The sequence below is a fragment of the Pristiophorus japonicus genome, chromosome 1 (genome assembly GCF_044704955.1).
Source record: "Pristiophorus japonicus isolate sPriJap1 chromosome 1, sPriJap1.hap1, whole genome shotgun sequence".
Lineage (NCBI taxonomy): Eukaryota > Metazoa > Chordata > Chondrichthyes > Pristiophoridae > Pristiophorus > Pristiophorus japonicus.
In genome coordinates, this window is record NC_091977.1 from 291,712,150 (window position 1) to 291,737,007 (window position 24,858).

The 24,858-nt window shown below is 45.4% G+C and overlaps 1 protein-coding gene across 3 annotated transcripts in view; it reads left to right on the plus strand.

Annotated features, from left to right (window-relative positions):
• rttn (rotatin) overlaps window positions 1-24,858 on the plus strand; it is a 422,229-nt gene that overhangs the window by 139,341 nt on the left and 258,030 nt on the right. For all 3 annotated transcript variants that reach the window (XM_070888469.1, XM_070888467.1, XM_070888468.1), the window contains exons 22-27: window positions 1,303-1,399; window positions 2,960-3,016; window positions 4,153-4,347; window positions 11,926-12,165; window positions 14,049-14,193; window positions 23,706-23,860. In XM_070888469.1, the coding sequence (XP_070744570.1) occupies window positions 1,303-1,399; window positions 2,960-3,016; window positions 4,153-4,347; window positions 11,926-12,165; window positions 14,049-14,193; window positions 23,706-23,860 (889 nt within the window). The remainder of the gene's footprint in view (window positions 1-1,302; window positions 1,400-2,959; window positions 3,017-4,152; window positions 4,348-11,925; window positions 12,166-14,048; window positions 14,194-23,705; window positions 23,861-24,858) is intronic.

Genomic DNA, 24,858 nt, shown 5'->3' on the forward strand with positions numbered 1-24,858 from the left:
CATTTTTGTTTCAGTCACTTTATTTGTTGTTATTACAGATGGGTTATTGTAGCTGAAATTAAGTGTTTTTGTTATTGAAAATATAAAGTGTATTGTATTTAGATATCTTAGAATCATAGAAATTATTGCACAAGCAGAAGCCATCTGGCCCATCGTGTCTGTGCTGATCCACTTTCCAGCTCTTGGTCCGTAGCCTTGTAGGTTACGGCACTTCGTGCATATCCAAGTACTTTTTAAATGCTATGAGGGTTTCTGCCTCTACCACCCTTTCAGGCAGTGAGTTCCAGATCCCCACCAATTTCTGGGTGAAAAAAATCTTCTCCTCAACTCCCCTCTAAACCTTGTACCACTTACTTTAAATCTATGCCCCTGGTTATTGATCTCCCTGTGAGGGGCAAGAGGTCCTTCTCATCCACTCTATCGAGGCCCCTCATAATTTTAAACTCAATCAATTCTCCCCTCAGTATCCTCTGTTCCAAAAAAAACAACCCCAGCCTATGCAATCTTTCCTCATAGCTAAAATTCTCTTGTTCTGGCAGCATCGTAAATCTCCTCTGTACCCTCTGTAGTTTTTCCTGTAATGTGGTGACCAGAACTGTACGCAGTACTCTAGCTGCGGCCTTCTAGTGTTTTATGCAGTTTAAGAATAACCTCCCTGCATTTATATTCTATGCCTCGGCTAATAAAGGACGATATCCCGTATGCCTTTTTTACCGCCTTATCTACCTGCTACCTTCAGGGATCTGTGCACAAGGTCCCTCTGTTCCCGTACATTTCTCAGTATCCTGCCATTTATTGTGTATTCCCTTGCCTTATTAACCCTCCCTAAATGCATTACCTCACACCTCCAGATTGAATTCTATATATCCTGGATTCTATATATAGTCTATGTATCATAGGTATATTCAGAAAATAATTATATTTTTCTTGAGCATCTAAGCATCTTTGTATATCCGCACTCATTTTGTGACACAAATCCAACAATACTTTAAAATTAAAAAAAATTGCCTCAACAATTCTTAAACTTCCAACTGAATTGTGGTGCTGTATGATCTACAGTTTGTTAACTTTTACCTTGGTATCTTATTTCATATAATGTGAATTCCATTAGATTGTACATGATTTCACAATTATACTTTTACATCAAAATGGCTCAGCAAGCCAAGTGTATGCATGTTAAAAAAATACCAGCTGTCTGGAGTTGAATTGAATCAGGGTACCATTTAAAAAGATAACCTTGTACCTTAGATCAAGTTTGATGTAATTCCATAAACTTGTAATTTATTTTTGTTGTCCATTCAGTGTCCCTGGTTTTGCAGAAAGACAAAGATACTCTTACCGAGGTGGCAGCTGTGCTAACTCTGCTGCTGTTTGATGAAGTAGCCAGGATAGATTCTTGGTAAGACTGAGCAAGTGGTCTCAACTTTAGAACTGAAACCAGTAAAATTTAGAGGCCGAAATTGCCCTTCCAATAAGGCCTCTGACTGCCTGAAAACAGCGGCCACGGGGTGGCACGGAACGGCCGTCGACTCTCCGTGGAGGGGCTGCCATTTTGTAAATTGCCCTTTAGGAGCAGAGCGGTGTCTGGGACCGCTCTGCCCGTTTTCCCGCCGCGGTGTGCGTGCGCCGACTCCTTACCGTCTGGCAGATAGCCCCTTGTGAAATTGCCCCATACCTGAAATTGCCCCGCGGGAGCGGCCCCGCCGCTGGTCGTTGCCCTCTGTGAAATGGTGACACGGCCACCCTTAAAGGGGAAGGTGCACTGCCGCCACATTTTTTTTTTTGTAGGCCAACTGCCAGGTTGGCCTGACAATTTCGCCCGTGCTGCCAACAGGCAGCCTGGCACCCCCTCTTGGGTGCCAGGCTGCTGGCTCAGCCAAAAACCTCCCTGGTGGCCCAGTGGGCACCACTGAAGTGGCTGCAGAGTTCGCAGCGGCCCTCCCCGTTAACTGAAGGGGAGAGATGTGACGAATCAGCGTGGCGCTGATGACTGATCGGGGCGGTAGACCTGCTGCAAGGTCACTTCCGCCCTGCACTCGACCGGAACACCACAGCACGGAGAATAAAAAAATAAAGTGCTGAATTTTTACGGTATCGGTGGAGACTCATTTAACAAAAGATAGGTGCGCCCCGTTTCTGGCAGAGGGCAATTTCTACCCCTTTATGTTTTAAATAAAATATACACACTTGTTGTTTACATTATATTGCTCATTTTAAAATAGTTTTCATAATGCCATACTTAAAGCAAAAATGAAGATGAGATTTAAGGTTTAAACAAATGATACTTGTGGGTGATTGTGTATAGTGTAAAGTAAACCAGTGTATCTTTGCTGTAAATTTCAATTGAAACAAGACTGGATTTGGTAAATGAGGTGCCCAACTTTTATCCTAATTTTAGTGCTCCGGCGAGATTCTCGCAGCAAGTTTGACTTGAGTTTTTCCTCAAGCTCATTTAGATACTCATGAGTCAAAACACCCTGAAAGATATTCTTTACACTGCTGAAAATGACACATCACACGACGAGGCAAGATAAAAATCCCATTTGTTGTGCAGTGAGAAAGTCTCTCTTTAGCATTTTATATTTTTCTTGTTGTAAATCATCATCCTTTTTAAAGCTATAATATAGCTTTATGCAAGTCTAAAGCTAATAAGTACAATAAAACTTCTCTCACTCAAGCTGAGAACTTAACAAAAAAACCTTTACTTATTTAAGGTTTGGGCAATTGAATAATATCTTTCATCTGTTATAAAGCAAGCTTATGGTGCTATGTGTGCTAACTTCTGTGTGAACCAAATTTGAAATTTAATATCAAAGGTGTACTCTGCTATTGCAGATTAGCATGTTTGTAGGATAAAGTTCACTGGTGAATTAGTAAAAAGTACTGATCTTGCATTGCATTCTGTGTTGATGTGTTTCATTTGTTGATTACTTTGCCCATAATACTCTCTTCGTAACAGGTCTGATAGCATCACTGCTCCACCTCCATTCAGCTTACCTGTTACTGTAACTCAAAGGTAAGCCTTTTCATTCTTTTTCTGCTATTGGCATTATCCTTTTATCTATAGAAAATGTAACCGTGTGTCTGTACACATTTCCATCCTTCATGATCTGGCACAGCACTTTGTTGCTTTGCACAAATTTCTTCTTATTGAAAAAGCAATAGATCGAAACTTAACTGATATATTATGAAAATCTGTCAACCCAGAAACTGAACCAATCAAAATGCTGAAAATGGTTTTGCAAAAGTCCAATTTTCCTTTCCTGAGTTCAAAATGTAACTTGCCTATAAACTTGTCTTTTGTGTCTTTGAGAACTTAATTGATGGTTCTACTTGGAAACCTCAGCTTCTTTCAAATGCTTTGGTTTACAATTGTATTTTTCAGTCAGTTGACGGGAATTACTAACTCCACCTGTGCCTGCAATTGCAGGATTCTAGTCTGGGCATGTGCAATGTGAAGAATTTACCAATGTAATGTTTTTTTGCATCACTGCCTTTGGTTATCTTTTTTCTAAAATAATTCACTGGAGATAGACACACCTCACACACTTCCACACCCTAGCAGCCACATGGAAACAGTGTAAAGTGCAAAATTTCATGAGGTATTTTTGACACAAACAAATGTACTGCAGATTGTTTACAGATGCAACTTATCGTTACTTAAAACAGCCATATATTTGTTGTTAAGTAACTTATGAGAACTATATTAATGTTTTTATAAAGTGCCTATCACTACATCAATCTTTTCTCCATTTGATTTATTCATTCCAGTATTGACATGCAAGTCTAAATGTTATAAATGCCTGAATCTAACCATGAAAGAAACTTATGGTTTGATTAGTTTAATATTTGAACACAAGTCTGTATTGTTGATCCTTCCAGTGCCACCATCATAATGACTCCTTTTGGCAGTGTAGCTGCAGGAGCTGCTGGCACGGTGACTTGTTAAGTCTGATGGCCGACTGGAAAAATATCAGAACTTTGTTATGTCAGATCCAACGATGCAGCCAGATTATAATTCACTGTTTACTCTCCTATTAATTGGAAAAGCCATGTGGGGTGCTTTAATTGCTGTAGATATTTTCTATCAACTGTTTTTGTTGTAACCTGTTTCCCATGGTTTTGCTTTGGTTTGTTTTTTCATTGGAACAGGTACAACTTGATGGTCAAAGTGGCAGTTCATCACGCAGTGAGTCCCTACTGTACTGTGGTTCCATCTGCTTCGGACCCAATGACCTTAAAACCTGTGTCAGACATGTTGAAAGTAGCCTGGAATCTTGCATGGTATCATGGGATTGATCAGACTTTAGATCAGAATAGATATCAAGGAATTGATACCTCACCAGAGTAAGTATAAATATAATATGTTCAGTAAATGTTTGCATTATAATGAGGTTCCACAGTAATAAGAGTCATAATCATCGTGTGCAACAGTTGGGAACAAACGGTTTAAATTATTGATGAATAATAACAGTTTTATAACAAAGTAAAGCATCTGAATCTTGATGGAAACTTCATTTCATTTTCAATATAAATTTGATCGTTGGACCTGTGGATGCAACTCTTCAGAGAAATATGTGCAAATTCCCTCTGAAATCTAGGCAGTATGTTTTTTTCCCCAGAAATGAGTTTTGACCCTTTCTGACTCCAGTTTTGATGTGTTCTGGGGTGACACATACAAGATTTGCTCCAGGTACCAAGAAAAGACAATAGAAGTTAACATCTAGTACAATTACCCCTGTTCTTTGGCATAGACTGCTGCCCAGTCACCCGTGCTCTAAAAGATGTTGGTTGCATCTTTTTAATTTTCTCCAATTGTTTGCTCTTGGCATTCTTGAAAGTAGTGACTCATCCTGGGGTCTGTTCATTATTTAATTTTATCTACGTCACTGTTCTTTATATGTAAACATGAGCAGGTTATCAGTGGGCTGCCCAACTAATGGGCCCCACCCTGTTCTCTTTCTATGCTACTGCATTGGTTGGAGCCAGTTTAATTCTGGACACAGTAGTTGTCATGAAGTACTCTAGCCACAGGGTGGCATTTTTCCGATTGGACAGAAACGAACAAAGAGAAAGAAAAACCAAAGAGGAAACCAGCAGCCACAGAGAGTAAACAGAATCCATTTTAGCTTGGACTGTCTAACTTTTAGTGATTGGAAACGAACCTCCTGCTGTATCAAACCTTTCCAGAAGTAAGTGATGTAAATAACTTCTCCTCAACCACTTGTTCTGAAATTGTTGTGTTTATATGTGATGTACAGTAAGAGATAAGTAACTTCTCTTCATTAACAGTTGAATAAAAGCAGTAATATTGAGTTACAAGAATATTAGATCTGTCTTTTATTCCTTATCAACAGTTTTCACACTATAATATTAAAGGATTTGGATTCTGAAGCTCTGACCTTTGGCCATATTTCTTGTAGTGTTGAAGCTAGCTGGAGAATCAGAGCTACGCTCACATTACGCTACGCTCTGACAGAAACTGGTACAGTGAAAAATCACTGCGAAGCATGACCTAAGAATTACCCCGAGTAATCACCCAGGTCACCAGCAGAAGATCATAATGGCACTCTGCACGAGGAAATTCTACGCTCAGAGCTCGAGGAGATCTCTCCCCCTGAGCAAGTCCCTTTGAGTAGATCACAGAGAGAGAGGTACCGCACCCTAAAAACCCTCAGCAATGACATAGAAGCAAGGAAAAATAAATTACATAGTCACTGGCAGAGAACCCAAATAATTCTTGAACTTCCAAGATGCCCCAGACAATGAGAACACCTTTCAAACAGCCACGGCTGAGGTTTGCTCGGTACTCCGTACGTACCAGGACCTGTGGGCTGCTCTCTGCGACTTCTACACTCAAGATAAAGCGGGAGCATTCAAGGAAGATGCTCAATGAACTGAGTCGATCTTCCTAGAGAACTGCAAACACCGCCATCGTCCACGTGACGGAGCAGCTCCATACCTAGTCCCTAGAATCATGGTCGAGCATCATCAGATGGTCGGGACACTCGACAAGGAGCTTCTGAACATCTTGATTAACGCTCGAGCCGATGCCGCTGCTGCTGCAAAAGACGCAGACGTTGAGGAGGTCATAGCGAGGCAAACGGACGAGGTGAAAGTGGCAGAAGTGCAGGCCGAGGCGAACCTCCAGAGACTTCAGGTTGAGTCAAAAGCAGCAGAAGCGAAGGCCGAGGCGAACTTCGAGACTTCACGCCAAGGTGAAAGTGGCAGGATTGAAGGCCGAGGCGGACCTCAAGATACTTCAAGCCAGGAAAACTGCTGCCGTACAGCAAGCAAGGGTAGAGGAGATGGAGTGAGCCGGATAAGAGGTACGGAGGCCTTGGGTCCGAACCTCAAATGACCATAATCTCAGTTTCGGCACCTTGCAGTCCGGTCGGCTCACTCTGCCCCTGTATTCTGGCTTCGGTCAGCGGCCCTGATCTTTCAGCCATCCGGAACGGAACAAAGAGCTGTCCCACCAGCCAGCGGCGTAGCACCGAACTACTCAAGCCTACGTCTTCTCGAGCAGGCAAGCAACAGGGGGAGCCAACCCTCTACCTGACAATGGACATTACCAACACTCTCGCTCGTCAACGCCAGCCTGCACACGAGCCTGATGTGTATGATGGGGACCCGATCATGTTTCAACCGTGGTGCCAAGTTTTCGAAGCCATGGTAGGCCAGGCCAACACACCAACCACGCAGAAGCATGCCTTTCTCGTCAAGTACACAAAGGGGAAGATCAAGGAACTGGTAGACAGGTTCCGGCATCGGTACATTGCGGACTCTGAAACGGCCTACCAGGAAGCGTGGAAGGAACTAGGAGAGTTTTGGCGACTAGTCGAGGATCACATCCGTCCTTCAAAAGCTTAAAGTTTCCAAAGTTCAGGGCGGAAGAAGGCCACAAGCTTTGTGAACTTGCCGAATTATGCAAGGACATCGCAGCACAGATGGACGACTTGCCTGAATTGGGGCTGCTCAACTATCCCCACTATCTTCGCCCAATGCTCGAAAAAATCTCCATCTACTTAAGCAACAAATGGTGCGAGCGTGCTCCGGAGCATAAGACCGATTCCGGCGGCTACCTGCCTTTCGCTAAGCTGGCTAAATTTCAGAAAAAAGAAACCAGACAGCACAGCGACAACGACCTTTGTGCAATAAGCCAACCTTGGAGAGGATGTCAACGAGCAGAAGCCCCAACTCTTCCCTTCGCGTCTTGGCAACATCTGTACCTTCGAGGTCGCCGCCCACGCAGCTAGCGTCGCAGATATGCCTCTACCATGACGAGCGAGGCCGCCATCTCTCGGCTTGCATCACTTTCAGCCGAAAGCCCATTCATGAACGGAGAGAGTTCTGCAGAGCCTGGCTTGAAAATAATGTTTCAGGTGTACCATGGTGTTTTTCCGATTGGTTTTTCTTTCTCTTTGCTCTTTTCTGTCCAAAGAGGAAACCAGCAGCCACAGAGAATAAACAGAATCCAATTTAGCTTGGATTGTCTATTTTTTAGTGATTAGAAACAAACCTCCTGCTGTATCAAACCTTCTCAGAAGTACAGTGATGTAAGTTATTTCTCCTCATCCAATTGTTCTGGAATTGTTGTACAGGTTGAACTTCCCTTATCCGGCACCCTCGGTACAGGGCCTGTGCCGAATAAGAGATTTTGCCGGATAAAGGGAGGTCAGCCTGAGGGGGAGACGGCCCAAGGGGAAGGGGAGGAGCCCGGTGCCCCGGGTGCCCCAAAGTTGGGGTGGAAGTCGGCCGCGTTCTGCGCATGTGCCCCCGACCACCAGAATCATGTCGGACATGGGGTGGTGCTGGATAAGGGAGTCTCGGATAAAGGGAGGTCCAACCTGTATTTATATGTGATGTACAGTAAGTGATAAGTAACTTCTCTTTATTACTGCTTTTATTCAATTGATGTTCAGTTACAAGAATGTTAGATCTGTCTTTTATTCTTTATCAACAGTTTTCACACTACATTATTGAAGGATTTGGATTCTGAAGCTCTGACCTTTGGCCATATTTCTTGGTGTAGTGTTGAAGTTAGCTCTGACAGAAGCCAGTGCAGCTACACATGCAGTCTTCTAACAGCAGTTTCTGGATAGCTCTGGCCTGTATTTGGCTATTGCTAATTGTGCCATCTGACTAGGATTGACGACTCAGTACGGACCAGTAATTTGAACCCTGGACTTTGATGGTCTGCTTGATTTAGTGTTGCCCACATTGTTCATTTACCCACTGACAAAGGCAGTTTAGAATTCTACTTTCTGACCTTCACTGAGTCATCATTCCAATGCCTTGTACAAGAGCACATATTACTTCTAAAACCAGAAAAACTGGATGATCTGTGATGATCTGCACAAATGTTATCAAACCAGCAGCCCAGCAGGGATTAGGGAGTCAAAATAGAAATTCAGATCTAAAATGCCACTAAAATTCAAGGTCTGCCTTCTATAAGCCTTAGTCTGTTGTTATGGATTGATTGATTGTTGCCATCTAACATCACAAGTGACTGCTTGTTTTCCAACTTCAGCTGAACTGTTTTGTGTGTCAGCTGTGGCTCAGTGGGTAGCACTCTCTCGCCTCTGAATCAGAAGGTTAAAGGTTCAAATCCCACTCCAGGTGCCCAAGTTTCGGGCCGCGCCTAGAACGGCGCAGCCCCGACCTGGACACCCGTTTTTCGCGCCACAAAGTGCGCCTAAAAAAAACGTACAGATTCTCCGGCTCCCTGCTGGTCCTCTGGAGTGGGGCGCGGCGCAGTTTGAGCTGTAGGGGGCGGAGCTAGGTCCCTGCGCTGAAAACAGTGCCGGGACCTCTGCACATGCGCGCTACAGTGTGGGAGGGGCCCGAAGCACGCAGCCCCTAGCCCTGGCCGAATGGCCTCACTGGGGCTGCGTGCATAAGACTGCCTCCCACGCCCAGCTCCTGCTTCCTCCCGACCTGACTCGACTTCCCCCCCCCCCCCCACCCCCCGACCCGAACCAAACTGACCTCCCTCCCAACACCCCCCCCGACCTGACCCGCGCTCCCTCCCCCTCCCCCTCACCCCCCACCCCAACCTGACCTCCCTCCCCCCGACACGAACCGACCCGACCCGACCTCGCTCTGGCCTGGCCCCGCCCCCCCCGGACCTGCGCTCACTCCCTCTCAGCCCCCTTCTCCCCCCCCCCCCCCCCCCCAAACCGAACCAACCCGACCTCCCTCCTCTTCCCCCCCCCCCCCCCCCCCCGACCCATGCTCCCGACCGTCCCCCCCGACCCGACCCGCGCTCCGGACCCCAGACACGACCCGACCCAACGCCATCTACCTGTAAATCTGGTTCTGGGCCCGACCGGGTCCGGCCCGTTCAGCCTCCCTTTCCCCCCACCCCCCCCCTTCTCCTTTCCCTCCCCCCCCTTCTCCTTTCCCTCCCCCCCCCCATCTCTTTTCTCCCCCCCCCCCCCCCATCTCCTGTTCTCCCCCCCCTTCTTCTTTTCTCCCCACCCCTTTGCTTCCCCCCCCTCTCCTTTCCCCCCCCTCTCCTTTCCCCCCCCCTCTCCTTTCCCCCCCCTCTCCTTTCCCCCCCCTCTCCTTTCCCCCCCCCTCTCCTTTCCCCCCCCCTCTCCTTTCCCCCCCCCTCTCCTTTCCCCCCCCCTCTCCTTTCCCCCCCCCTCTCCTTTCCCCCCCCCTCTCCTTTCCCCCCCCCTCTCCTTTCCCCCCCCCTCTCCTTTCCCCCCCCCTCTCCTTTCCCCCCCCCCCTCTCCTTCCGCCCCCTCCCCCCTCTCCTTCCGCCCCCTCCCCCCTCTCCTTCCGCCCCCTCCCCCTCTCCTTCCGCCCCCTCCCCTTCTCCTCCTCCCCCCCCCTTCTCCTCCTCCCCCCCCTTCTCCTCCTCCCCCCCTTCTCCTCCTCCCCCCCTTCTCCTCCTCCCCCCCTTCTCCTCCTCCCCCCCTTCTCCTCCTCCCCCCCTTCTCCTCCTCCCCCCCCCCTTCTCCTCCTCCTCCCCCCCTTCTCCTCCTCCTTCCCCCCTTCTCCTCCTCCTTCCCCCCTTCTCCTCCTCCTTCCCCCCTTCTCCTCCTCCTCCCCCCCTTCTCCTCCTTCCCCCCTTCTCCTCCTTCCCCCCCTTCTCCTCCTCCCCCCCTTCTCCTCCTCCCCCCCCCCTTCTCCTCCTCCCCCCTTCTCCTCCTTCCCCCCCTCTCCTCCTTCCCCCCCTCTCCTCCTCCCCCCCTTCTCCTCCTCCTTCCCCCCTTCTCCTCCTCCTCCCCCCCTTCTCCTCCTCCCCCCCTTCTCCTCCTCCCCCCCTTCTCCTCCTCCCCCCCTTCTCCTCCTCCCCCCCTTCTCCTCCTCCCCCCCTTCTCCTCCTCCCCCCCTTCTCCTCCTCCCACCTTCTCCTCCTCCCACCTTCTCCTCCTCCTCCCCCCTTCTCCTCCTCCTCCCCCCTTCTCCTCCTTCCCCCCCTCTCCTCCTCCTTCCCCCTTCCCCTTCTCCTCCTCCTTCCCCCTTCTCCTCCTCCCCCCTTCCCCTTCTCCTCCTCCCCCCCTTCCCCTTCTCCTCCTCCCCCCCTTCCCCTTCTCCTCCTCCCCCCCTTCCCCTTCTCCTCCTCCCCCCCTTCTCCTTCTACTCCTCCCCCCCTTCCCCTTCTCCTCCTCCCCCCCTTCTCTTCCCCCCCCCCCTTCCCCTTCTCCTCCTCCCCCCCTTCCCCTTCTCTTCCTTCCCCCCCCTTCCCCTTCCTTCCCCTTCTCTTCCTTCCCCTTCTCCTCCTCTCCCCCTCCTCTCCCTCTACCCCCTCTACCCCCCCTCCTCCCCCTCCCCTCGCTGTCAAAAACACAGACACTGACAGACAGAGTGAGAGACACAGACAGACAGAGAGATAGAGACACTGACAGAGACACACTGGGGGGGAGGCATCCCAGCACGCTGTTGGAGGGCTCCCGGTGCTGCAGTCGGTAAGTAGAAAATGTTTTATATATTGATTTTTTTTTAAAAAAATCAATAAATCAACCAATTACTCAATTAAAAAAAATTAATAAGAAATAATTTTTATCATTTATTATTGATGATGGCTCTTTATTTATAAAACTGAAGTGTTTAATGTTTGTAAACTTCCCTTTAAACCAACTCCCCCACCCCCCCATTCCCTACGTCTGATTTGTAACCAACGCCTGATTTTCTAAAGTGTAGACAAGGTTTTTTCGAGCGTACAAAAATTTTCACTTACTCCATTCTAAGTTAGTTTGGAGTAAGTTTTCACTGCCGAAACTTTGAAAACAGGCGTAAGTGGCCAGACATGCCCCCTTTTGGAAAAAAAAATTATGTTCCAAAGTGAAACTGTTCTAACTGACTAGAACTGAAGCAAACTAAATGCCGAGAATTTGAATTTCTAAGATACTCCGTTCTACACCAGTTGCCCCAAAAAATCAGGAGCAACTGAGGCCGAAACTTGGGCCCCAGAGACTTGAGCACAAAAATCCAGGCTGACCATTCAGTGCAGTACTGAGGGAGTTCTGCACTGTCGGAGGTGCAGTCTTTTGGATGAGACATTAAACCGAGGCCCCGTCTGCTCTCTCAAGTGGACGTAAAAGATCTCGTGCCACTATTTCGGAGAAGCGCAGAGGAGTTATTTCTGCTGTCCTGGCTAATATTTATCCTTCAATCAACATAACAAAAACAAATTATTTGGTCTTTATCACGAAGCTGTTTGTGGGAGCTTGCTGTGTGCAAATTGGCTGCAACGTTCCCTACCTTACAACAGTGACTACACTTCAAAAGTACTTCATTGGTTGTAAAGCGCTTTGGGACATATGGTGGTCGTGAAAGGAGCCATATGAATGCAAGTCTGTTTTTTAATCTCTCTGTGCACTAAATACTGCAGCTGTAGAATCTGATTTGTACACATGCTGACTTCGTTGACACATTGATTTGTTGCTTTATATTTTTCTTCTGTTTCAGATTTTTAGAGAACCTGAAGTTGTCTCCTGTTGACACTGTAGTGCTGAAAGCAAGCCATGTTACTAGTGGTCTGCAGGAGTGTCTCGTTTCCATCAACCAGGCCTCCTCTCACAGTGTTGTCAGTTCTGCTCTTACCAGAATGAGATTGTATTTACTGAATGACAAACTAGCTCTGAAACAAGGACCTGGTAGCAGTATATCGAAATTACATCACCTTGAATGGCAAACAGCACTGGGCAGGTTTGTACAATTACTGAAAACCACAACCCTTGCAAAAGTTGGTAGCTACTTGTTTTCAAATGATGTTTACTATATCAACATGTTTAACAGTTACATGAGCACACCTTTACGTGTCTTTTTAAATTAAATGTCCTATCTACCCTTTTATCTCCAAGTGGTTCATTTTCAAGTTATCTTCATAAATGCAGACAAGACTACTGCTTGAATTTTCTGCATTTAAGTGCTATTGTCAGCCATGGGTAGCACACTCACCTCAGAGTCAAAAGGTTGTGGGTTCAATCCCACTCCAGAGACATAAGCACAGAAATCTAGGCTGATACTCCAGTGCAGACAAGGCCCTGTCTGCTCTCTCAGGTGGACATAAATATCCCATGGCATTATTTCAAAGAAGAACAAGGGAGTTATCCCCATTGTCCTGGCCAATATTTATTCCTCTCCCAACATCAGCAGAACAGATTATCTCGCCATTATCATATTGCTGTTTGTGGGAGTTTGCTGTGCGCAAATTGGCTGCTGCGTTTCCTACATTACAAGTGTGACTACACTTCAAAAAAAAAAGTAGTTCATTGGCTGAAAAGTGCTTTGGGACGATTGGTGGTCCTGATAGGCATTCTATAAATGCAAGTTGGTCTTTTCTTAAGAGGGGTTGGTACTAGATGGTTTACTCTCGTTGGGCCAATGTGCCTGGGAGACCCTTACAATTTTTTTTAATTGTAAATTTGAACCATTAGAAATCAAGTGGGCTTATTTAAACATAAACATTGGTAAAGAGGATGCATGCCAACCATTTTTAGTCATTATGCCCTCTCGTTTGCCAATGCTCAAATTCTAATTGTTACAAAATAAGTGGCATCAATCGAACTAACGTTGAGTCTTGTAACTTTCAATGTAAGTTCCAACAAGGTATTTAAAGAGCTTTAGCTTACACCATATAGCTCTTTCAGACAACAATAGGGTGTATTCACAATGTGCATAAATTAACAGATTTATGTTATGCGAAAGAACAGCTCCGCAGGTGGGGCTATAAAAGAGCTGGAGCGGTGGACCTGGGACATCGTGGCCCCCCCGACCTGCGAGAGAACAGAGAGCTGGAGCGGAATACCACTTCAACCTCCAGCACGAGCTGCTCCAAGTGTGGCGCAATTTTGAGATGGGTGACTGGGTGAAGTCATCAAAACCCTGGTCATCGTTTTGGAGTGTGGGCAGGGTCCAGGTGCAGAGGAGTGGGAAGATCAGGGTGGATGAGTGGCAAGTGTTTGTGGCGAGATGCGGTGAATGTTTATGGCAGAGGAGCGGTGAGAGATCGTGGCGGAGGTGCGACAGATGAGGGTACGTTGCCCAGAAGAGCCGAGGGCCCAGGGGCAGCATGGGCCAGCCCACACTGCAATATGTGTGCGCACTAGGTCCGTGCAGCAGAGCAGGTCTCCAGTCGTCCTGGTTAATCCTTGCCACTGGACCAAGACCTAGCTCTGTCAAGCCCGTGTGGTGGCTGGTGTGCAACGGTCACCACACGTTAAAAATTCACGCACAGGCATCTTCCACCCCTTCAATTGTAGTTCAGGACTGGAACATCGGGTCCTTCATCGAAACACCTGTGAACTCGTGGAAGCAAGTCATCCTCGTTCGAGGGACCGTCTTTGATGATGAAATTAACAGATTACATTTCTGAAATTCTCACTGAAGAACTGGAATTGTACTCCGCATTTCATTGTGATGTTTCCAAATACTGCTTTTGATTTGTTTTAACTTAATTTACTTCGGAGGAAAAAAGCTTCCATTTCAGAAATAACGTAAAAGCACATGCATTAAAAATTTACTCACAGAATGTTCAGTGACATGCATTAGTTTGATATTTGACTCAGTGGTTATTAATTATGTTCCAGATTTTTACAAGTTCTTCCAGCCTGTGTTGAAGATGAGAAACTCCTGACTGACGTTGTGGCTTTCCTGAGCAAAATATTGATAACACAAAGGGACGGTAGAGATATCAAGGACCTAAATTTGCTTTTGGAGCTCCTGCTTAGACAGGTAATAAGATATTGTTAATGCTATTAGTAAATGTAGATGAATGGATACTAAACTCTGGCTCTAATCCAATCAAGGGCATCCGATGTCATCAGAATAGTCATTAATGTCAGTTGAATACCGATGGTAGCACATAGCCTTAAGATAATAGACTCAGGAGAGTCTGTTCGTTATTTTACATAGGCTTTCTGTTCATTTTGTTTTTGCTGAATTGGGTTTAAAAAGATTGGGTGGAATTGGACAAACTAGCAACTGCGTCATCTTCATTCAGGCATTTCTCTCTCACCAGAAACTTGTCCAATCTTTGGTCCAATCACCTTTTTTGTCATCATGTCATTGAGGCTGCTCTCCTGCTCCCACCCTCTAACAGGCCCAGGATGACTGGAAAGATCTGTTGTTTTGTTTTCTGGACATGGGAGTTGCTCAAATTGAGTCTTCGAAACTCCTAATCAATTCCAGTTTAGCCAGTGTAGTGGAGTATTTAAAATAAACACTCAACACCAGGTCTGGGTTCGAAGATTCAAGTCGTCTTTATTTTGCACCGATGGGGAGACCGCCTGCTCGTTTATCTAGCCAGGCTTTTCCGATGATGCAAAGTTCCAAGCAATCTTTTATACACTTAATGATGCATGTCAACCTCGTGCACAGCCCACCTGTGCCGTTTAATTGGCCCAAAGACCGCATGCACAATTGCTGATTGACTAAATATCCTTTCGCCCCACACAGTCATTTGCCTATGTCTCATACCAGATGGAGTTTCTCCAACGTGTTACTTCTGACCCCTTGCTCTGTTTAACTGCTTCTCTGGGCCTCTTGTGGTTCAACAGTTTGCCTATTTGTAATTATCCTCAGGTTACACAGCTTGCAACAGTTAATCGTTCTGACATGTTAATCTTAGCATTATCTCTTCTGCCCTTTAAGCAACTTAGAAAGCTGACCACTACAAAAGCCTATTTAGCTCTTTTTAATCCCGAGACCCATTCTTAACCCTTTAATTATAGCAGAGCTCGAAAGCCCCACTTCATTCTCCCCTTTTGGTACTTGGCTACCCAGCCCAAGATTGCCAACCTAATTCTACTTCATCCTGTGTCCCCTGCTCCGTTCTATGGTGATCAGCCACATGGTTTGGGGGACTCAGGACGTGACCTATGTCTCAAAGTATTTCGGGGTACTCGGCTAACAACTTTCGCTGTTCCATAATTAAAGCTTTGCTTTCCTTCTCCGTTGCCTCTTTCTGCATGCCATGCATAACCCAATTCCCCATCCAACAGCTAGCCCTAACTGTATAACCACCAATACGTGAGAGAATATACGAATCCACGGATGGATATTCACATTCATTCCCCAATTCTATACATGTTTCCACCATTGAGTGTCCTTCAGGGTTTTCTCAAAGTCCTTCGAATGCTGTATGGTGTCTTCCAAAATCTCATGATACCGACATATGCTTTTCGCAGTGTTCTTTTTCAATTGTGTCAAATGTTCTTTGAGACGGGGAATGTCTTGCCAACTTGGTATCTCATATTGTTCCATTTCATCATCGCATCTCTGGTTGTTTAAAGTGATTTTCTCGATGCATTCCTCTCGTCGTGAGAATAGGTATCGATGGCCTATTTTGACCACAGCTTTAAAACAGAAATTAGGTTGTAGGATCGTACATATGACATTACCATGCTTGTACTCATTTTCCTTGGTAGATATGCAGTACGTCCCATCATCCTGGGCTGCCACCTCAGTCCCTCCCAGACCAAGAGGGCCGATTTCCAATGTGCAGTGAACCCGCATACTATACGTTGCCCTCCTTCTATGGGGTGTGCACACACTATCACATCCTAATATTGCATGCAGCCGTCTATGTGCACCCCTTGGAATGGGCCACTTAGTTTCACTGCATAGGGGGCATATCGTAGAATAAAACCCGGGATTGACCTTGTATCTCGCCTATATTCTGTACTGCCCACAGAGGTTCTGCCTCCGCGCCCTCTATCTGTGGGCTAGCTTGGACCATACCTATCAATTTCACTTCTCTGATAATACAATTACTTGGGGACAAGGACACTTGCGTTGTCTTGTGAACATCGCAGAGGATAGTACCCTCCTCAATCCATTTGGACAACTGCTCATTTCTTATCCAATTAGGTATTTTTCCTTGTTTCATTTGGTTTACATTGTATCTGATATTCCCCAGTAACCACTGCCATACATTGCAAATGCAAGTTCTTTATAAGTTTCTTGGGCTAAGGCATATAGTCACACACTAATCTTATTGATGGTCTGGGCATGGGGCTCAAGGATCTCCTCGACTTGCAGCTTTTGTCTGGCGACCTCGTCCCCTGTTTTGACAACTGAGAAGTTAGACCGGTTCCCCTTAGTAAGAGGGTTCTTAGTGTTGGACCTCTTAGTCCGTACTGGCTATGTCAAATGTGTTGACGGTTGCCACCCCTGCCGCATACCCTGCCCCTGCCATCTCTAGTGCTCCCCTCCTTTGTCTATTTAACCGCCCTTGGGGCCCCTGTAATTGTTTCTCCAACAAATGTTCCCATAATTCCTTGATGTGGCTATCACATCGCTTAGGTAAAGTTATCTCGCTAATATTGAGGGCAATTTTAACAATTCTGTGGGGCACTTCAAAATACTCCACTTTCATTTCATCACCAGGACTCTCTGTTTGTCTTTTACTTCAGGACAAGGCAGAGGAGCTGGTGGGGCTGGTCCCTGTCCTCTTTATTCGGTACTTTCCATTTCTTTGCTCACATATACCACCATCATCATACACATCCCGGCGTTGCCGTCGAGGCATCAAGTCTAGGCATTTAAGGTCACTGTATCTACTTGTAGCGTCTTTTTTTTGGACGAGCCTGGGCGCATAGCCCCATCGAAATACCAATAGACATATCCTGTGGAATTCCATTTTCGTACCGCCTAATTCCTATACTCCCCGCCTCCCACTGGTGGTTGGAACATGATCTCTGTCCCATCTTCAGAGCTTCCGCCGTCCACGCATCGCAATGGGAGTTCAATCCCGTCATTCACGTACAGGTGCCCATCATGGTCACACTCCTCCAAGTGGCTTGGCATATATAGGGACCTATCCCCGCTGGTGAGAGTGAGGGTTATAAGAATCATCCATTGGGTTATTGCCATATCGATTAACCTGTGGATTAAAACATACTCTGGTCGTCACCAGGGGGTGTTATTTTTTCTTATCCTATCCTAACTCTTCCCTTTCTAATTGGTCCAGCTGGGATCGATCAGTGATCCAGCGGACTCATATCCTGTTGTCATCCATGACTATATCTGTCAGTGCTTCGCGGGTGCCTCTGAAACAAAATAGTTAAGACATCTACTAGTTGTCTACCTGCGGTTTGATTTAACATTGACTGTCTCCTCGGCTTTATATCTTTATAATTGGTTCCAGTGTTTCCATCTACCCATACCCTTCATGTCCACACAGGCACATGTATCACTGGTCAGGATTACCTCATACGATTTGCTCCATCTGGGGGCGAACCCCGCTCGCCCGGGTCCTACCTGAATGAACACTTGTTTGCCCACCCCCGGTACAGATCCTGCTGGTTCCTTACTCTGAGCTTCCTGATCCTTAATAGTCTGCTGTTCCTTCACCTTCTGTCATAAATCTCATAACTGCTCGTCGAAGAGTCGCACAAAGTTTTAAATGCGATCCCTTATTGGACCTAAGTCCTCACTACCGGTAGATACTCCTTCCGGTAGGCACATGGCCCATCTAGTCATAAGTTCGTACGAGGTCAGTCCAGTTGTCCGATTTGGTGTTGCCCGAAGGCACATTAGTATATATGGGAGGACGTCTACCCACCCTGTTTCTGTAATGACCTTGGCTATGGCTGTTTTTAACTTACGATTCATTCGTGCTACAATTCCCGAGCTCTGAGGGTGCTACGGGATATGGAATCGCTGCTGAACTCCTAACACTTAGCAGGTTTTCTTCATGACCTGTCCCGAGAAGTGTGTACCCTGATCAGAATCTATCTGAAGGGGAACTCCCACCAGGGAATTATGTTGTACTCGAAGATCTTGGGCCGCGGTTCTAACGCTACAATCTCGGGTGGGGAATGCCTCCACCCATCAAGTGAATTGATCTATCACTATCAGACATATCCTCGGCTTTGTGGTAATGGTCCTGTAAAGTCTATCTGTAAATTCTCCCACAGGCCTTTGGGTCGTGGCTGGTGTGCCATCTTGATCCTTATTGGTCTTCCCGGATTATATTGACCACACACTATGCAACGTTGGCAATGCTTGGCTACGTCTCTTCCTAACCCGCTCCATCACCAGTCCCTACTCAGCCTGTCAATCATGCCATTGCGCCCTCCATGGTCGGGTCCATGGTATATATTCAGCAGTTCCAAATTAATACAGTCGGGTGCTACCACCCATAGATCCTTCCTCCACATTCCATCTCCTCCTTTTACAGCTCTTTTCCTAGTCCATAATTCTTGTTCTTCTATGCTTGTCTAGCTTGTGTATATTCATTTCCCTAGGTCCTATGGCGGCGGCTATTGCGATCATAGTAACTGGCTCCGTGTCTGCAGCTTCTTTGGCAGCCTCATCTGCTAACTCATTGCCTCTTTGCTGGGCATCTTCTACATTCCTGTGAGCTTTTATCTTTATCACTGCTGCTTCCGCAGGTTCCTGGACAGCTTCTACTAATCATCTCATGATATTCTCATGTTTTATGTGTCCTCCCGAGGTTACGTACCCCCTCCTACTCCATGCTTTCATATAGTCATGTACTACTCCAAACGCGTACCGGCTATCGGTATAAATATTAACCCTTTTTCCCTTAGCTAATTTTAACGTCTCGGTGAGGGCCAACAATTCTGCAACTTGTGCTGATAAGGTTCCTCCATTCCTACTTTTGCTACAATTTTTCTGTCTTGATTAACTACAGCTCAATCTGTATGGGGTTCTCCATTTATACACCTGCGTGATCTATCTACATATAAGGTTTGGTCTGGGTTCTCTATGGGTTCATCAAACATGTTTCCCTGTATGTCATCATCTATTGTCAGTTGACATTCATGTGCCTCTCCTTCGGATAGTATACCGTCTGCCGGATCCACTCGGCCATCCCTCAGTATCTGTACTGACCGGTCCTTGGGTATGAGGACCGCTTCCTACGCAGCTCTTCGGCTGTCTGAAACGGACCGTAGTTTACCGGTATTCAATAACTCTACTGGGGTATGTTGCATGTGTAGCACTATCTGTCCGAACATTACCACTGGTTCGCAGACCCTGACTGCCCAGGCTGCACAGTCTAACGCAGCCACACACACAGCCATTCCACTGAATTAAAACAGAGTTCACAGCTGCCTGTGAAAGAGTTAACTTCCTTTGTTTCGAAAGCCGACAAACACGGACACCATCAGTCAATGTCAACTTCAGTCCCACAGCTTGCAGCCTTTTCAGTTTAACATTCCAGTTAAAAACTTTTATTTTTGTGAAGTCTCTGCTTTTACTCCTTAAAATAAACATTCAGAAAAAACAACTTCGCACACAATAGCATTTCATCCTTTTCTCCCCAGTTACACATTGGTCAAAATCTTTTTTAAAACCATACCAATTATTGATGTGAAATGTCTCATGTCCGGAACTAAAGGCTCTCCACACAATTTACATCAACTAGAATTTTATCATGGCCATAATAAAAGTCTGATTTTTAATAGGTTAATTAACCTCAATAATTCCAATCTTAAACTTCCCAATGCCACTTGGAAAAGGGGGAGGAGCCACAACCATACAAAGGAATATGCCTTCCCAAAACTTTAAACACCAAAGAAAAACACCAGAACAGTAAGTAAGAAACATGATTTTCCCTTTTCTCCTTTTTACTGAGTCATAACTATCCATTATTCCTTAAACCAGTTTCAATTTCTGATCCCCATACACTCTTAAGTCCACTTCCAATTACCTTTTAAATATGGTGAGGCTGTCTGCCTCAACCACCCTTTCAGGCAGTGAGATCCAGACCCCCACCACCCTCTGGGTGAAGAGATCTTCTCTAAACCATCCCCCCCCCCCCCCCCCCAATTACTTTAAACCTATGTCCCCTGTAGGTTTTAGCACTTTCCTCTGCTATATGCCTCCAATTTCATGCAATGATTCTCCTTTATTTTGTGGGACAACCATTATTATTCCCCAATTTACCGATACTACTCCCATGATCCGTGTAACATCAGCTTTAAACAAATCGTAGTCCGCCGCCTGTTGGGCAGCTGAGTGCGCCACTTCGGCGCACCATGTCCCGCCCCTGAAATTTTGGGCCAGTCGTTGCCACATATCTTCACTCATTTTTGCTGACTAATCCTCCCACATCACACTTATGACAGTTATGATATATTCGCATTTCCCTCATTTTTTTGACAAAACACTCTGTTACTTTGCCTGGGTTTTAATTTGTCACCCGGGGAGAATGACACATAAGTAGTTTTGACCTGGTCTGCTATTGCTGGGAGAGCTGCTGCCTATCCCTGGGCTGGGACTGTGGGAGTTCCTGGTATGAACTCTACCTTAATGGGGGCCGCTGGCAGTTGTTTCTCATGGACCTCTCGTGGTCTTGATTGTATTCAGCTGCCTTTCTGCCTCCCCCCTCCCCGGTCGTCTATATCGTCATCCTTTTCGTGTGTCCTGATGGGTGCACGTACTGTCGGTTTATCGCTATTTCGTTGCTTTTCAGTCAGTAGTCCAGTCCGTCTACTTAATTCATAATATGCGCGAGTGACTAAAACGAGGGCTTTCTCCTCCCTTTGTTTCTTTTCTGACTCTCCATTTTTTTTGTTCAGTGGGTGAGTCATCTGGTTTCCAATTTTGTTTAATCATTATTCCAATTAGTTTTTGATTTGTCTGCTAGGCACTATATCAGAGAACCCTCTGGTCCCCACTCGAGTTTCTCACTTCCCATAGCTATTGGTTGTCAGCGGCACGTCCCTTACTCACTCCTCACGAGTGAGACCAATACTTGCAACCTATACCAATTATCAATCGCAACGTTACACAAACCCACTTCTGTATAACCGATCGCAATTGTTTCACCTGGGATCTTCCGCTGACTACTTGAGGTCTCGGCCAGACCTGCAGATTTGGATCTCTGGGGCAGCTGACACCAGACAGATTTCTGCCCTTGTCCTAACTGTGCGTGGTAATTAAAAAGTACTCATGCCTTTGACATGGCTTCCATCTGCCGATGTCTGCCATCCACTTGAGATCCTGCCGACTATGCCAATTGTAGTGGAGTATTTAAAATAAACACTCAACACCAGGTCTGGGTTCGAAGATTCAAGTAGTCTTTATTTTGCACCGGTGGGGAGACTGCCTGCTCTTTTATCTGTAGCCAGGCTTCTCCGATGATACAAAGTTCCAAGCAATCTTAATGATTCATGTCAGCCTTGTGCACAGCCCCCCTGTGCCGTTTAATTGGCCCAAAGCCCACGTGCACAGTTGCTGATTGTGTGACGCGAAAGGGAATTAGTCAATCATTCAACTATGTCTCATACTAGATGGAGTTCCTCCAACATGTTACTTCTGACCCCTTGCTCTGTTTAACTCTTGTGGTTCAACAGTTTGGCTATTTGTAATTGTCCTCGGGTTACACAGCTTGCAACAGTTAATCATTCTGAAATGTTAATCTTAGCATTTTCTCTTCTGCCCTTTAAGCAACTGAGAAAGCTGACCACGACAAAAGCCTATTTAGCTCTTTTTAGTCCCGAGATGTATTCTTGATCCTTTAATTATAGCAGAGCTCGAAAGCCCCACTTCAGTCAGTCAGACTTAACTTTGGAAGGACCAAATAAATTCTTATGCATAAATATAAATTGCTTGCAACAGTCTTCAGAAAGTATGATAACATAGCAATGCTCTCCATATTACAAAGGGGATATAGAAGTACTGGAATAGGTGCAAAAAGATTTACAAGGATGATACCAGAACTGAGAGGTTATAGTCTGAGAAGACTGAGTGGTGATCTGATTGAGGTCTTTTTTTAATGCAGGGGTTTGATAGGATAGACTTTGAGAATATGTTTCCACTTGTGGGGTGTCCAAAATAAGAGGACACAAATATAAGATAATCACTAATTGATCCAATAAGTAATTCAGGGAAAACCTTTTGATCCAACGATTAGACAGAATGTGGAACTTGCTACCACAAGGAGTAGTTGAGGCAAATAACACAGATGCCTTTAAGGACCAGCTAGATAAGTACATGAGGGAGAAAAGAATAGAAGGATATGCTGAAAGGGTTAGATGATGCAGTGTGGGAGGAGGCTCATGTGGAGCATAAAATCTGACATGGCCGAATGATCTGTTTCTGTGCTGTAATTTTGATGTAACAGGAGTTGATGGGCATCATAAGCGTCTCCACCCCCTCAAACTTCATTCAGCGATCTGAATGTGTTAAAGGAGATGAATAATTGAGGTGAAATCAGTCTATTCCTACTCATTACCTCACACTGCATCTTTTAAAAATCTTCTCAAAACATATCTCTGACCAATCTTGGAGTGATCCCGCCTAATCTTACCCTTCCATTGTTAGTGTTCATGTCCTTGCACCTATTTGTGAAGTGCCTTGGAGTGCTTCTTTACATGAATGATGCTATATAAAAACAAGTTGTTATTGCCATTTATGCACAGATTAAATCAGATTCAACTCATTGTCTGCTTTTGGATGTTCATGCCAATCATGGAAGATTGTAGTATTTTCACTAATAATGAGAATTAAACAGAACTCTGTTCTGAGTGAATGTACTAGCGTTTTACAAAGCAATGAAAGATCGTCTTGTGTCAGCAGTACTCCAATGTATTTTTGAATAATCCATCTGTTTGATACGATATGATTAACATCAGTTCCAATGTAGTTTTGAAGCTCAGACTTTTATTTTCCCATTTTCAGATCAGAATAGGTATGAATTACATATATGTTCGAAAGAGGCAGTGGTGCATGGAAATCACTCCAGATAATCTAAATCTTGCATCTCTAACATCATAAACCTGCCTTCACCTATTTATATTCTCTAGAATATAAATCGAATAATGAATACTGTTTGCTGAAAGAATAGACAGGGATACAGCTTGTGTTTTGTGTGCCTTGCAATAAATGCCTAATTTTGCACCTCAATGACATTCATCTATATGACTGCAAACCTGTCTACTCGCCATGACTGAAATGAATCTTTTCAGACTCCCAAACTTATTTATATGATAATTTGTAAATCAACCATAAATACTTAAACCTTGCTCCTTTTGCGGCTCTTTCACATTTTGTGACCCTGACACTGAGGTTCATTACTTAAAACCCACAATATTATGGCAGAGCAGCTGGCGCAAACAGTGCAGCTGTTCAGTAATAACCACAATCCATAGAATTGTTGGTGTATCAGCTGCAGAAGTATGATTTTGGGTGGGGAGGTGGTGAACTTTAAAGAAATGGAACATTTGACTCACTTTAGTTGCTATTGTATTGATGTGGTGTGTCACTGGCAGGAAACCAATCCACTGCTGAATTTGTTGGTGCAAACTGAATCACCTGTGCAAGGTGAAATGGATGAAGTTCAAACCGTTGTGAGGCAGAAACTGCAGAAGGAGCTGACTGGATTCTTCAACGCAATGTTGCGATCCCTCACCTCTGTTACGGACAGGTACTGGCAGTTGTAGCTGATATCTTTTGTTCTTTAGCACTTTAACCCGCAGTTTTTGCACTTCACGAATGCAGTCCATTTTCACCACACAGTGTTCGGACACAAGTTTGCATGTGCAATTACTGACTTGACAAGTTCACGATTTTAACCAAATCATGAGGAAAGTGCCCAGTACCGACCTAGTACAACCAACAGGGAGGGAGAGAAAGATGGAAAAGGAATGATCGTCAATCACTCCTGTGCAATTCAAAGCTGCTTTTGCAGACGTTTTGGATTTGCTTGCCTACTTTCACTGATTTTAAACTCGCAAATTTCAGGCTACGTTATGTGTCGATGCTGGTTCACTATATTGATTGTATATTATTTGAAATTTTCTTAAACATTGCTAAATTGATTCGGAACTCTCTGGAATGTTTGCTTCATCTACCGCCGATGTCCCAACTCACACCAAGTCTTGGTCACTATGCTGTTTCAACTTCCCAACATCCAAATGTTAAATTTGCATCCTTGTGTGTAAATCCTGCCATGGCTTTACCTCTCCCTATTTCTGTAACCTCATAGCCCTAATCTATCCCCATACCCCATCCCAACCTCTGCATTCCTCTGATTCCATTCTCTTGTGCATCCCCTCTCCCTTTGTTCACCATGCGGTTTCATCCACCGAGGACTCACTCTGGAATTCCCTCCTTAAACCTCTCTTCCTTTAATACACCTCCTTTTAAAACCATTGTCACCCTTCCGAATCCTTTCCGCTTTGGATTGGCATCCATTTTGTTTTCTTTGCACTCTAGTTTCTTGCACATTAGGACAGTTTTCTACATTAAAAGCTTTTAATGCGAGTTGTGGTAATGTACTTGCCAGCCAACCACAAAGATTTGTTATACAAAATGAGTGTGCTTGACAGCAGTATCATTTGCCATTTTTGAGAACATTCATTTTTTCCAACTATTCACACCACGAGCTAGTTGGCCTTAGCAGTTGTTCGCTGTTGCACTAAA